Consider the following 15,605-nt stretch of genomic DNA (forward strand, 5'->3'; position numbering starts at 1 on the left):
GTCAGTCGGGGAGTGTGTGTGTTTGTGTATACCTATGTGCATGTACAAATGTGCAGTTCTCCGCTGCCTCTCCATCAAGGTCACATCCCCCTGTGGGCAGAGACCATGTCTTCATCTTTAGTCAGAATTCTCCCGATTCCCTCTCAGCTCTCAGTCCAAACATTGCCCACAAAGAGCCTGGGTGATACTCACCAACTGACCCCAAGGTCCCCTCTTTCCCTCCCAGCCTTCTTGTGCAGTGATGACCAGGCTGTTGCAGGTGCTGTCCCAACACCTTGGGGCCCTATTCCTACTGTGTTATCACAGGCTGCATCACCAGCAAGCACTTGCCAATGTGTTCTCTGTAAAGTGATGGAAAGAATTACCTACTTTTCACAGGCTCAAAAATACCTCAACAAAAACACTTCCTCCATTCACCACTGGACTTATTGACACTGGGGAAAACCAGATATTTCTTAGCAAGCAGATGCTAAGAGGAGTTCTTTATGGGATGTGGTTGGTAATAATTTAATTGGCCCAGCTTTTTTGGAGAAAAAGTGTTAATTAGTTTTGCTTAAAATACACCATCTCCATGGTCTCTCCTTCCCCACTCCCATCCCCTGTTTCCCATCCACACTCTGCAGCTTGTCCCAGCCTGGCCACTGCGATTATTACAGGAAAAGGAAATGCAAGAAGTTATTACTGGGCAGTCTCAGATTATGACACATGCTGATTATGAGTCCTGTAGGTCCAAGAGCCTGGGGTGGAGAGCAGAACCCTACAAAGAGTCACCCACAAACAGAGGCCTCCCAAGGACCACGAAACTCTCAATGGTCCGCATTGTGCTCCCTGAGGCTCCAGGACAGGACTGCGATTGGTTGAGGCGGAGGGCAGGAAGTTGTGGCCCGAGGCATCTCAAGGAGAGGGTGGACAAGGGGCCTCCAGCTCCTCAGGCAGAAGGGAAGAGGTCTCTCCAAGTGAGGCCGTCCCCCCGCTTCTTATCCAGCCACCGGCCGCAGTTAAAGATGGTGGCCACGCCGGTGCTGGTGTTGGTGACCTCCACCTTGTCCACCAGCCAGCCGGAACAGTAGCCGCTGCTGTCGTGCTCCAGCCGCACCTTGCGCAGCTCGCCCAGCTCCAGCGTCTCCAGGAAGAAGCGGTCGGTGCTGCCGCGCTCAAAGAGGTTGCGCATCTTCTGTTTCAGTTCACGTTTGCCGGTGTCCCCATTGGCCCCAAAGATGGTCACGAAGACGTTGGCGTCAGTGCCAGACCCAGGCTCATAGCCCGTTGTCACGATGACCTCGTATTTGACGGACACCAGGCTCTGGATCTTGCTGGCAAAGCTCTCAGTGGTCTTGGTGACCTCAAATACCTTGAAGTACTTCCTCTTCCTCTTGAGCGGGATGAGGCAGTCGCAGTTGAAGAAGTACCTGGCGGGGAGGCGGGAGAGAGGAGGGGAGGGGCTCAGGGGATGCCGCAGGGTCAGAGCCCCCAGTTCCCTGCTCATCCACAAATGAGCCCTTCCCCGGGTCACAGGATATTGGAGCTGGAAATGTCCAGGGTAAAATGTGAGTGCAAGGTCTTGTTTTACTGAAATTCATGGTAGTGGGGCATCTCCATCTGGTTACTCCTTGATTCTTTTTTTGCAGACAGGGTCTGACTCTGTCACACTGGCTAGAGTGCAGTGGCATCATCATAACTCACAGCAGCCTCAAACTCTTGAGCTCATGTGAACTGCAGCCTCCCAAGTAGCTGGGACTACAAGCATGCATATATATATATATACTCATACACATATATACTTATGTATGTATATATAAATAAATGTGTGTACATATACATATATGTAGAGACATACAAGTAATATATACATATAAGGTACATATATACACGTTTATGTACATATAGACATATATACACATACACACACATAGATATAGTTTTTGGAGGGATGGGGTCTCATTCTTGCTTAGGCTAGTCTTTTTTTTTTTTTTTTTGAGACAGAGCCTCAAGCTATGGCCCCGGGTAGAGTGTTGTGGCATCAAAGCTCACAGCAACCTCCAACTCCTGGGCTTAAGAGATTCTCTTGCTTCAGCCTCTCAAGTAGCTGGGACTACAGGCACCCGCCACAACGCCTGGCTATTTTTTGGTCGTAGTTGTCATTGTTTGGCAGGCCCAGGCTGGATTCGAACCCGACAGCTCTGGTGTATATGGCTGATGCCTGCTCAGTCTAGTCTTGAACGCCTGACCTAAAGCAGTCCTCCCTACTTGGCCTCCCAGAGTGCTAGGATTACAGACATGAGACACTGTGCCTGGCCATCCCTTGATTCTTCTACTCCTCCCCACCCCCACCACCTCTCACATTCCATATCCAATCATAGAACATCTATCTTTAAGATATACCCAGAACCAGCCCACTTGAAAATAGTATCCATTATCTCTCTATCTCCTCTGCTGCTACTCTGGTCGAAGTCATCATCATTTACCTGGAAAATATCAAAAGCCTCCTGACTTGTCTCCCTGATTCTTGATATCTCTGGCCAAATCTCTACATAGTGGCCACATGATGCTGCTGAGATGAAGCCAAAGTATGTCATTCCTCTGCCCAGAACCCTCCACTGGCTTCTAGGTCAAGTAAAAACCAAAGAGTTTGCAACAGCCTGAAACACCCCTCATGACCAGAACTCTCTGACCTGTTGCCTGCTCTTCTTCCAGCTCACTCCACTCCTACCTGCTGACACCCTTGCTCCCTCATTGGGACTGATTCTTGCTTGCACCTGGTGGTGTCACCTTCAGAGGAAACTGAATCCAGAATGACAATCCCAGGCAAAGCCAAATGGAAACGTGACTATGGAACACGTGCTGCCAAATCCCTGACTTGGCTGAGTTGATCTGTGAGTGTGTGTGTGTGTTTGTGTACTGCAAGGGGCAAGAGAAAATCCTCTACTGGAGAAGACCCAGAAGACAGAAGAAGCCTAAGCAAGTCCAAAGCCAAGAGACATGGTCTTGGACCAAGTCCCACGCTAACCAGACCTTGCATATATTCAGTTTTAGCCTCTGGGTAATGGCAGTGCGTCTAAGAGGAAGTCAGAAGGCAGTGAGAAAATGCTGCACAGGGCATTGACCCCAGGCCTGCCACCTACCACCTATGTGACCTTGGACTAATCCTATCCCTTACCAATATATTGATTTTCCCATTGGCAAAGCTAGAGGTTTGCACTGAACAATTGCTGTGGTTCCTTCCCCTCCAATTTGCCAATATTTTAACAGTGTTAGAAATAAGCAGCCATGGGATTGGGTAAGGACTTCAGCAATGCAGTACTGAAAGGGTGTGCCCAATGGTGCAAAATCAAGCCTTATTTTAGATGAAAATTCTCAGCAGCAAAAAGAACTTGTTTTTCAGCATGTTTATTCAACACAGGGCTTTGAATTCTTACATCACATTAGCTTCCACAACAACCTAATCGTCATCCTCCCATTTCACAGAATGGAGAACTAAGACTTAGAATCGAAAAGTCATAGTTTAAGGTGACCCTGAACCAGGACCTCCTTGGCCCCTGAAGAATAAGCCATTTAAAAACACCCCACAGGAAATCCTTATTGTTTTGAGATCTTCATTCCTCTAATTTGTCACTTGATAAATTTGGATTGTTGTTACATACCACAATTTCTTAGAGGGGGATATACTTGCATTTTTTTGTTATAAAATTATTTTAAAATGTATTTCTTTATGCATATGCCCACATATACATACTTCTATATAAATGCACAAACCATCTGATCATATGCATGCTTTTTTAAATGCACTTTTTTTTCCTGCTTCCCTTTTGCTTGGCTCTATCTCCTACTTTCTTTTTCCTCTCTACTTCAGCACCCTGTCTCCTCAGATAACCCAGGCAACAGTTGAGGGCGTAGCCTGCCAAATCTCTCTCCATTTCACCCAACTCTGCACAGAACCACATATACACAGACATATGGGAATGTCAGTGTTCCCTTTACAAAACGGCATCATATAAGACATGTTTTCTCGTATCTTGCTTTTCTCATTCAACAATACTTCCTGGGAATGGCTCCAAGTCATCTGGTATGCATTTAATTCATTATTTTTGAGGGCTGAAAAATATTCCCTGATGTAGATAAGAAAATGTTCTCGAATAGATATAATAATAAGATCACCAAAATGTGGGCCTTAAGGATAAGGACCCTACAGGGCTAAGGCTGTAGCTGGAGAAGGATACAGAGAATAATGAGCAAAAAGAAACATATATGTTTAAAGCCACATATAATATGAACATACATGAATCGTGTGTATGTGAGAAATTAGAAAAATGCTAGAGAGCGTAAGGTCATCAAATTCTCACAGTGGGGCCATCTCTGATTATTCAGGCTGTAGGGAAGTTTTACTTTCTTTTTTGTACTTTTCTGTATTACTTGAATTGTTATAATGATTATGTATTAGATATACTATTACAGTAAAGCAATAAAGGTGTTTTAGTTTTTTTTTTTCCCTGTTGTTCCATTTAGTTTTAGTCTTTAAAATAAAGCAAAAAATTTCCATTTTCTTAGTTGTAAAAATAAAGGCCTCTCTGTGCTTCTCTCCACTGAAATCCTAAGGATATTAGTGATAAACAAGAACCCATCAGAAAGGTAAAAAGCAAAAGAAGGGTTGGAATCGGAAAAGGTTAGAAGGTGGAAATTTGGAGGTTATTGCATTTTTAAGAGATTGAGATTAGATTCATTTGTAATTCATGAGAATTCAAATGTGGTTAATGTGGTGGTTGGGAAGAGCCATGGATGCACCAGTGTTAGGTGAGTGGTGCTATAATGTAAAATGTAGGTGCCTTCCAGGACAAGGCCATGTGAGTTGCCACCATGATGAAACAAAGTATTTCTGGGAGAGACAAGTTTTATCATTAAAGACAACAGGTAAGCTTGAGACCTATGCAGGCAGGGGTGGGCTGAGGCATAATTCTGAGAGCCCCCAAGGCTGAACTCCCCTGCTGTACCCTCCTCTAGAGAGTATCTACCTCTTTTCCCAAAGGAGCTCTCGAGGCGCAGATTGGTAAGGGGCAATAGCCTAAGGCCACACGGCTGACCAGGTGACAGCTCTAGTATCCAGGGCCTTTTGCCTCTCTGCCTTCCTGAGACTGGAAGGTGCCAGGTGGTTCTGAGAGCTCTCTCTCACAGCCAATGCTGTGGGCTTATAAGAGGGTGGATAACTCAAGGGTGACTTTCGTTTTATTTTACTCTGGGGAGACAGGGGGGTTTACAGAGGAGCTATATCAGCAGCCACAATCCCTATGGATGGGAAACAGTACAGAGCAACAGATGGGGCTTTGACCTGGCCCTGACTTAATGAGTGAACCATTCTCTCTTCTGGCTGATCTCCCAGCTCTCAGGTCCTATCAACCATGCCCAGGATTTATTGTACTCAGGTTGGGTTTTCTCTACAAAAACTGCAAATAACTGCACAGCCCAGGAGGGAAGCTGTTTTGGACTGAATTGTGTCCCTCTGCCCCAAATTCACATGTTGAATTGGGGAAAACTGGAACCCCCAATGTATTTGGAGGTGAGGGCCTTTGAAAAACACTTAGATTTAGATGAGGTCATGAGAGTCAGGCCCTCATGATAGGATTAGTGCTCTTACAGGAAGAGGAGCGCTTTCTCTCTGCCATGGAAGAACATGTGCGACTGCCTACAGGACAAGAAGAGAGCCCTCACAGGACCCAACCATGCAGGCACCTGCTCTCAGACTTCTAGTCTCTGGATTTGTCAGAAATAGATCAATGTTGTTTAAGCTACGCAGTCTCTGGTGTTTTGCTATGGCAGTCTGAAAGACTAGGACAGAAGTTCAGAGGTCGGAACCCTTTCTTGCCTAATTCCCAAAGGGGAAGAAGCTTTTGAAGTCTGGGGCAGCCAAATGTAGGGAGCTTACAGGCCATAGGACGAACCTGGACAGACATTACTTTGAGATACCTGGTCTCCTGAGGGCCAGAGTCTACAGCCGAGCAACCCACCCACCTGGATCCAGCAGGCCTGCACCTGGCTGCTGCTTCTATGTGGGCAGTGGCCACTTTCTCTGGTGCAGGAAAGGCTCAGAGGTGTGGAATGAGCCAAGCCTAGGGAGAGGGTATGGAGGGGCAAGGGGCTGGCGGCAGTTCTGGGTGGGACACCCCATTAAGCATGGCCATTTGAGCTGAGCACTTGGCTCTCATTTACTCTTCTGCAAGCCTAGACCTTGGCTTCCCCTCACCACCCCTCCCTGGTTCCTTCTCAGTGTCTTTTATTGCCTTCCAAAGCCTCAGGGCCCTTTCTGGCTTCTAGTGTGGTTACCAAGTGCTTTTAATTAGACTAAGTGATGGCTGTAACTGTGTTGCCCAGGTAACTAAGACCCTTAATCCTGCAGCAATGCCTGAGTCTCTAGAAGACCTTGACAGTGAAAATGTGGAGCCTTTATCTGGGGCACTGGGAGACAGGTGGGCCCATTGATCATCCCAGCTTGTCTCTGGTCTCTTCTCTGCCTACACGGATGGTGGGTTTCACTATGGCTGTGTGAACAGTAGGCTTTGAAACTGTATTTGTCTGTTGTATAGAGTGAAGAAAGGAGAAAGCAAGGAAAGTCCGCTGTCAAGCTCTGTTTGACTTCCTTAGCCTTCTCCCAAGATGCATCCCAAGAATTCCAAGGCTGTGTGCACTCAAGGTCATCTGAGCCTGTGCCCTGCCTCTGGTGGCAGATGCATAGTTCAGACAGCTTCAGAACAGTGCAGCTGCCTCTTCTTCCTCTGCCTTATCAGCCTCCTGACTGGCACGACCTGAGCCCTAAAGGGAACACTTCCCCACATTCTGTCCTCTTGTACTGAGAAGCTCAAAACATACACATTGCCGTACTCCATCTCGGTGATAGTGATGGTCTTGACGTGCCAGACCAGCTCTCTCTTGGGGATGAACCGGTCCTCCCTGGCGAGATGGCCCACGCAGAGGGAGGTAATGTCCCCCAAGTAGACACTGTCAAACTCGAACGTGTCTGTGGTCCCCCTGCAGGAACCAAAGGTGTGGCCAGTGAGCTATCCTTGCCCACTGAAGCCAGTAAGCATTTATTGAGGGTGATGCTGCATCCTGGGGCGGGAGAATGGGGAGAGGATGGCAACAGAATCTGCTGGCACTCCTGTGTTCCTTAAGGAATTCCATCTATTTTTGGAACAAGACAATCACTATTAAAAATTCCTACTAGCCGCCTGATCTCAGTAACAAGAATGGTGATATCATCTCATAGGATGGAGGTGGAGGAGGGTGAGGCCCTGGAGGTTGAGCTGGCAGGGTGGGGAGCAGAGGGGGGAGACAGAGAGAGTCTCCAGAAGTGAACTTACCCTAGCAAAGTCCTGGAATGGGGAACAGTAGCATGTGGAGGTGCAGATATTTCTGAGAGGAATGCAGGCATGGGTGGAGTTCAGGTCCAGTGAGAGAAATGGTGATGGAGAAGGGGATGGTGCAGGCAGTCTTTGGTGTCTATAAGTGTCTGTCTAAGTGACCAGGCTTTGTTCTAATGTACAGGGAATGTGAAGAAAGGGTTGCTATAAACTGAATGTGTACCTTTCCCAAACTCGTGTTGAAACCTAATCCCCATTGTGATGATATTTGTAGGTGGTGCTTTTGGGAAGTGAATAGGTCATGAGGGTGGAGCTCTCAGGAATGGGATTGGTGCCCTTATGTAGAAGGCCCCAGAGAGGTTCCTCTCTTCTTCTTTTATGTGAGGACACAAAACGATGGTCACCTATGAAAAAGCAGGCTGACCTTCACCAGACACTGAATCTGTTGGTGTCTGAATCTTGGATTTCCAGCCACCAGCACTGTTGTTTCCAACCCACTCTGCCTAAGGAATTCTGTTAGGGCTGCCTGGAGAGATGAAGACAAAGGCTTAGTGGTGCTGAGGGGGAGGTGGAGATTATGTAAGCAATGCTGGAGGGAGCAGGGAGATGGGGTGGGCATCTTCTCAGTTCAGAGGTGGCTCTGATGGAAGGAGGTAAGGGGATGATGTACATGAATGGGGGATCATGTCTGCAGGGAGTAGCACTGTCTCACCACAGAGTGAGCTGTCATTACATGTAGTCCCTCTTATAAATTGCCTATTTCACCCCCCAGGAGCTTACCCAGTATTGGCACACAGCAAGTGCTCAATAGTACTTGCTGGTTAGGCCTATTTGTATTTCTACGGGTCCCACCGAAAGGGGAGCTTCTTGGGGGCCCCTCTCTTACCCACCCACGCAGCCCCAATCCCCCATGGGTACCCCCCTTCCTACTTCCTAAAGGCCCGCTGTCTAGAAGAATTTTCCACCAGAAACTCTTTGGATCGGTTCTTCCTTCCTTCCAGGATGAGCCAGACATTCTCCCTGGTTTCGCCTCCGTTGCCCGTTTCTATGACGATCTCGTAGGCTGTAATAGAGGGGTGGGGTGGGTCAGCAGAGGGGAGGCAGAGCCTACCATCAGGGTAGATGCACAATGGTCACTCCTTCCAGCCTTCATTGGCCTGGATGTGGGGGATGCAGGACTAAATCGCCACAATTCAAGTGCCATAAGCAGAAGCTGCCCAGATTCTAGGGTGATCATTCCCACTTTATTTATAGTAGCAACCTCTTTGCAGGCCAATATAGGAGTTAGTAGGAAAGCAGCAGGAGCTGGGGATGAACACTCAGGGGGACACAGGGTCTGCTCTCAGTAATGGGCTGGTCCCCCTAGTTGCAAACCGAAGATCATATGCCAAGAAAAGAAAAAGGACAGGTGGGGCCTGCTACAAAAAGCAAAGAGGAAAGACCCAGACAGGCAAAGGACCCCAGGGAAACTGGCTCTGGCAAGCAGTCTCACTCCCATCTTTGTCTCAGTTGTCACTCCGCCTCACATCAACCTTCCCTCAATTGTGTGTGCACATCAGGCATTCATTCAACAATTGTTAGGTGGGTGCCAAGTGTCAGGACTGGACTAGACTAGGGATCACACTAGAAATCAATCAATCTCTTGCTCCAGATACAAACATGGACTATGCCAAAAAATAGAATGTGATGACCTTGCAACAAAGGACCAAAATACTATGGGGTGAGATGAAAATGCGGCTGGCAGTTTCCCCTCCGCCTCCTCTCCCAGCACTTACTCCAGCCACTCTGCTCCCTAACTGTTCCCAGAGCACCCAGGGAGCTCCTGCCTCAGAGCTGCAATGATGGGTCCTTCTGCCTGAAGTGACTCCCCTTTCCCTCTCTCTCCATCTTCAGTGGCTTGACTCACCCCCTCACCTCCTTCTCAGGGAAGTCTACTCCACAATCCTAATTAAAATTGCAGCCTAATTCCCCTTGCACTCCTGGTCTGCCCTACTTTGCTCAATTATTTTCTGTTGTCCTTAAAACCTTCAAACCTGCTATGTAGTTCATTTATCCATTATTTTATTGTTGATTGTGTTTTCCCCTTCCACACTTGAATGTAAGCTCCATGTAGGAAGTGGCCTTCATTTTGCTCACTGGCAGAATCTCAAGTGCCCAGAACAGGACCTGACACATAGAAGGCACTCAATAGACATTTACCACATGAATAAATGAATGAGCAAGCTAATCACAGGAAGCTTCAAGAGGGAGGTGGCATTTGAGCTTGGCCTTGGAGAAGAGCCATGATTATAATTGGCAGGAAATGGAGGGATGTTCCAGGCAGAGGAAAGAGCATAAGCAAAGATACCAATGGGGTGTGACATGTGATCCAGCCCTGTTCCCTGGGACCAGGCCAGGGATACAGCTGGCACATAGGAGGACACAGTACATATTTGTCTGGAGTGTCCCCATAGACATAGCTTTCACTGCAATACACAAACTGTCAATGGTTTGGGATTCTGGATCCAAAGGGGTGGTTCTGTCTCTGTGTCTTTATCTCAGAGAAATGGTAAAGAAAATCAAGAGAAGAGATGGCCCTGCCTGCAGCTCAAGGTCATGCCAACCCCAGCCCCTCAGCAGCCCTCTGCCTTTGTGACTTCTTTCCAGAAGAATCTCTGCTACCTGGAATCGATGGAAAGAGCAAAGACACGGGCAGCCCCCGAGAGAGGAAGAGACCCAGAGAGGGCACAGAACCTCTCATTCCAGCCCAGGCACTCCAGTGCACCGGGGAAGGGAGCTGTACCCTGTTGTTCTGTGCTCTGTGAGAGGCTAAGGTCTGTCCTGCAAACAGACACTGGTAAATTCAAAGGGGATCCTGGGTGTAGGTAAGGAAATGGTTTGTCAGCCCCAAGGAGGGAGGCAGGGAGCACAAAGGAACCTACAGGTCATCCTGAGTGACTCAAGTAGGAGACGGGAGAGATGATGCAGATGGGGTGTACTATGTGGACTAGCAAATTCTTTCCTGATGGTCCTGAGGATGCTGTGAAGTAAGGAGTTTAGGGCCTTTAGGCAGATTAGAAACAAATGTTGCCAGTTGTACTGGTGTCAAGGGTCTTTTGAAAGGAAGCTTCCAGCAGCATATTTTGACCTTGCCCTCTTTCACTGGTCAGTGCCTTAATAAAAAGGTGGAATGCGAGACTCTGAACTTTGTTTGCAGGGTGCTGGAAGGAAGTGGACAGAGGAGGATCAGGGACCTGAAAAGATGGGGCAGGTAAGAGTGTGGTGCCCAGTCTAACAGAGGTCAGTGTGTGGCTCAGCATGGGGCCAGCACACCCAAGGACAGGCCCAGCAATCACATGAAGAAAGAAGAACATGGGGGTCACTGGCATGAAGGGGCCACCAGCAAAACATGAAAGGTGGTGTGAGTGGCAGATGGAGGAGGGGTGGACTACAGGCTTTGTGCTGGGCATGGCGTCTGCAGAGGAAAGAACAGGCAATGCGGGACGCTGAGAGGGGCTGGGCAGGTGCAGAGAAGATCCAGTAACACTCTGTGAGGAGTTGCGGAACAAACTGCAGGGGCGCGTGACGTCCAGGGAGGAATGCCAGGAGGCGCACAGCGGGCTCCTAGTGGGCATTTGGAACTCACTCATCGTGTTTCAGGGCCAATGTTTATTCTTGGGACTTGTCGTTTGCATGGGAGGAGAGCTCTGTGCCCTTCCACTGAGACTGTGACATTGGCTGGGGCTGCCCACAGCCATCTTCCCATGGTGGTAAGAGTCTGTACTGAAATGCAGGTGACACACTGAGGAAAACAGAGCAGTGAAGAAAAGAGGGACAGACATGTACTAAAACCACTGGAGCCTCCTGAGAAAGCCAAGTTGTGGCTATAGCCACCTAAGACCTTTAAATTCTGGGAGGGTGTTTGTCCTCATATGCTGGACACACTTAGGGGCCCTAGGGTTAGCGGTGCCAGAATCTAAGGGCCATGGAGGCAGTATTTCCATTTTATTCATTGGTGTGGCCTGAGAAGTCAAATTAAGGCCTGGCACTTGCGGGTGATCAAAATGGCTTTGTCACATGGTTAAATAAAGGTAGCTGAAGGTTGGGATGTTTGGCTCAAGCTCGGCCTATGACTATACCCAGGCCGAGCCTCCCTCGAGGGGGCTGCTCTGCCCTCTGCAGTTTCCCAACACAGACAGATTGGTCCAGGCCCTCTCCTCACCTCTGTGCCCTGCCCTGTCCCCAGGATGCACATATCCTTCCAGAACTAACACAAGTGTCAGAGAAAAGAACAGGTAATGCAGCGCACACTGAGAGGGCCCTCTGCAACCTCCTGCCAACTCAAATCTGCAGGTCTTGGCAGCTGTTTGGCAGGAACTCTGGGAAGCAGACTTAGTGACTAAGCTCCACACCTTACGAATCTCTTTCCTGAACTCCAATCGCCTGAGGAGACTCTATTCTTCATCTTGGCACTTATGTGAAGGGTTTAAGATTCTCTCTCTAACTAGATTGTAAGGCTGCAAGGACAAGGACTGCATCTTCTTTCAGTCACCAAGCACCAACTAACTGAGCAGCCACTAAACCCATGGCCTGAGTAGTTGCAGAGGGCTGTGGACATGAGTGCTGCTGCCCCTGACCCGTGGGAGCTTTCGGGTGTATTGAGAGACTGACACATGTGCAAAAGTCAATGCAAATAAACCAGAGGTCACGAAGCAGTGTGTATCATTCAGAGCATCTAGCATAAAACTGGGCACTCAGTAACTCCTCAGGAAGTGTAATTACACAAGTTGGGAGTTTAGCTTCTGAATTAGGGCAGGAATTTCTATACAGCGAACTTGGCAGATGGGCACTTGGCTCTCATTTGACTACTCCTGGGAATGTAATGGTTACCACCCCTCAACGCAGCTAATTTCATCGTTGGACAGTTCAGAGGCATGGCAGAGAGGAGTGTGGGTGGCTGGCTTTCCACCAAAGATTCGCACGTCCATTCCATGGTCTACAGTGGTCTTCTAGAGGGGCTGCCCAGCCAGGGACTACATTTCCCAGGGACCCTTGCTTGCATCTGATAATGCCACATGACTAGATCTCACTAATAGGATGTGAGTTCATGTGTTAAGCAGGTAGGGGCTGTGCCTTCTCCGTGCTCTCTTTCCCTTCTGCAAAATATGTGGAAGCTACATGTTGGAAATGATAGACACAGATGGAAAGAGCTTGAGTCCCTAAATAGCTCCACAGAAGACTTCCCACCAAATACCCACACCGGACTGTCTGTTAAGGAATGAGAAATAAATGCTGTGCTAAGACACTGAGAATCGGGGATTTACCTCTTATTGCAGCTAGTATTGCCTTAAGGACTATGGTTAGAAAACTCCTTCTTCACAAAGGCTTATCTGCCTTTGATAAGCCTCCTTCCGATCTGGTGGGCCCAGAGACTGGCATCTGTGTTAAACACACATCTCCCTAGGATCAATTACTCTTTCCCTTTAAACATCCCTTGAGAAAAGGACAAAAAGAAAGTGGCTGAAGGAAAGACTGGCTCCCCATGCATTCTATTTCTAGGAGGCCTTGATTAGGCGTCAATCAGATAGAGTCCATGATATAAAAATAAACCAGAGAGGGCTCTACACCAAAGCATCCAGCCCAGCCTTCAGGTCAGGATGAGCCTGTCCTCAGTGGGTCTTCCTGCTACTTAAATTAGTCCCTGTGATTCAGGACCATGAGTTGGAACCAGTATCTCTGCAGTTCCAGGTTTGCTAAGCAACATTTAGGGTGCTTACTCATGCGTCTCTCCGCATTATTTCCTGCATTGGGCACCTGACCTTCTCCAGCTGTAGCAATGTCTTCTCATTCAGACACCATTTCCCGACTCCCCCCTGAGCCAACGCTCTCCCCACATACTGGTCTCTTCCAACTCATCATGGATCTCATTGTTGGCACAGGCAAAGTCGCGGACGGTCTGTCTATCACCCTCGCTCTTCGAGAGCCAGCAGTCACACTGGAAGCGGAAGGTCTCATCACGGGAGTTGTCCTTCACATCGATATAGCTCAGATGCCAGCCAGGAAATATCCCTGTGGAAAAGACATCGTGAGGATGGAGCTGCATGTGCCTTTCTTCTCTTTTCGACTTCCACCTTCCCCCAACCCACTGGCTGTGCGGCCCTGGACAAGTCCTGTCTCTGTCCTCTCTGGGCCTTGATCTCCTTGTTGATGAAAAGAGGGTTTGGGTTCAGTGGTCTCTGAGGGGTCCTCCAGCCCAGAGGATATAATGCTCTTTGAAAAGCCCTTAACCTGGGGTTCATGAACACTAGAGGATTTGTGTATGGGGTTTAAGAAATCGAGAAATTGTGCTATAGTTATATGTAGCATGTGGACATTTTACCAGGAAGAGGGATCACAGCTTTTATAAGATTCATAATGGAGGTCTCTGACCCAAGAAATAGCCCTTTTTGGAGTTCTCAAAGGTGAAGGATGACCTTTATTACTTCTGACACTAAGATTCATCTAGCTCATGCCAAATATCCTTCCAGAATCAGTTTAGATATCAACTCCTCCAGAGGCCTTCTCTGATGTCCCCCAGCTGCCTGTTATGCTGGTGTCAGGTGTCCTGCATGCTCCTGTATCCCCTTGCATCTGCCCTGTCCACACACTGACCACTTTGTGTTGTCGTTATTCATGAGTCTCATCCCCCAGACTGCGAGCTCCTGAAGGCAGGGACTGGGTCTTACTTGTTTTTGTTACCTTAAGGCCTAGCATTGCGACTGGCAGGTACTAGTTGCTCGATGAACAACGCATAAAAGACTGTGTTAGGACTCCGGGGACCTCAGCTGAGCTATTCAACAATCATAGCAGGAATCAGACGAAGCTGCTATCTCTTTAGGTATGTTTCTAAATTTGACACATGTTGGCCTAATATTGAATATACAGCTGCCTCTGCGGGAATTGGCAGGGTTTCCCTATCGAGAATGGATCGATGTGCTTTTGCTGTGACAGCTGCATGCTATTTATAGCATGCACTGGCTCATTTACTCTCCACTCTTCAAAGTCCTTGAGAACTCTGAAAACCAAAGGGCCACATGTAGGAGGAAATCCCAGTGGTCTGGCAGGTTAGGGTGAGGATATTTGCTGCCCATAATATGTGTACAAGGCAGTTCCCTGCAGGGAATGCAAGGATGTGCTCTGCAACCACCCCTTGTCTTGTCATGCCACCTGGGGCTGAGGGATCATCCCCAGTGTACCCACCAAAAAGCTTTCCTCTAGGATCAGACAATGCCCAAAGCAACAGAGAAGATGGACCTTGCTTCTGGGTCTCATTGTCTTAAAGCACAAGGAGACACACAAAGATGGACACAAACTTCAGTTGCCTGGATTTCAGGGGGTAGATGTCAAGGCTTGTGAGCAGGGAATATACAGTGGCAGCTATAGGTCAGCATTATCCTATGTCAAAAGAGTACTTTCTGAAGTGGAAAACAGTGAGTGGCAAACAAGCCGAATTTTACAATACTTCTGTTGACTTAAACAGTGGTGAGCTATTTTGTCAATCGACTTGTTTTTTACCTCAATAAATCATTCTACTTTTCTACCTTAGTGCCTATTCTACTTGTAAGTTTGTAAAATGGCAGCTTTCTGAGATGGTTCCTGATAGTATCATGAAACTGATTAAACTATTTAGCAAGACTCAGTGCATTCAGTCTGCAAATGATGCAGGTAAGACCTATTCAATCAGTGCTCAAAGATGTCTAGAATGGGACGTAGAAAAGAGGAGGCAGGTAAAGAGGAAGGCAGAGAAAAAGAAAAGTTGTTGATCCTATTAGAAGATATCCCAGATGTCCTATTGGAAGAGATTATTTGTCCTCCCCAAACCATCCACCTCCACCCTGCGTGCGTGTGTGTGTGTGTGAAAAGGAGATGCAGGGAGCAAGAGAGGAATTCTAGTATCCAGCTCTTACCCAGTTCAGCTACCACAGACTCTGAAGTTGGGCCCCAGCATCTATATTCTCGAAGCTGTCCAGTTGGTTTCAATGTGTGGCGAAGGCTGCATCACAATCCCCTCAAGCACTTGTTAAAACACAGATTATTGGGCTCTACTCCCAGAGTTCGTGATTCGGTATGTTTTGATGGGATCCAAAATTTTCTATCTCTAACTAGCTCCCAGGTAACATTGCTGATCCTAGAGACACACCATAAGAACTCCTGGTTTAATGTATCAAGACCAGAGTCAGAGGGTCTTTCAGCAATAGGAAATCAATGAGAATTTCAAGTGTGTTAGTGTGTGCATGAGTG

General features: G+C 47.9%; 1 protein-coding gene across 1 annotated transcript in view; it reads right to left on the minus strand.

Moving 5' to 3' along the window:
• Positions 1 to 864: 864 nt before the first annotated feature.
• Positions 865 to 15,605, minus strand: part of LOC128571794 (lipoxygenase homology domain-containing protein 1) — a 44,283-nt gene continuing 29,542 nt past the window's right edge. Inside the window, exons 5-8 of the mRNA XM_053571494.1 lie at positions 13,224 to 13,394; positions 8,277 to 8,409; positions 6,856 to 7,014; positions 865 to 1,409 (exon numbers count right to left, since the gene is read on the minus strand). Coding sequence (XP_053427469.1) covers positions 929 to 1,409; positions 6,856 to 7,014; positions 8,277 to 8,409; positions 13,224 to 13,394 — 944 coding nt within the window. The 3' untranslated portion in view covers positions 865 to 928. The remainder of the gene's footprint in view (positions 1,410 to 6,855; positions 7,015 to 8,276; positions 8,410 to 13,223; positions 13,395 to 15,605) is intronic.

This window comes from Nycticebus coucang, chromosome 19 (genome assembly GCF_027406575.1).
Source record: "Nycticebus coucang isolate mNycCou1 chromosome 19, mNycCou1.pri, whole genome shotgun sequence".
Classification (NCBI taxonomy): domain Eukaryota; kingdom Metazoa; phylum Chordata; class Mammalia; order Primates; family Lorisidae; genus Nycticebus; species Nycticebus coucang.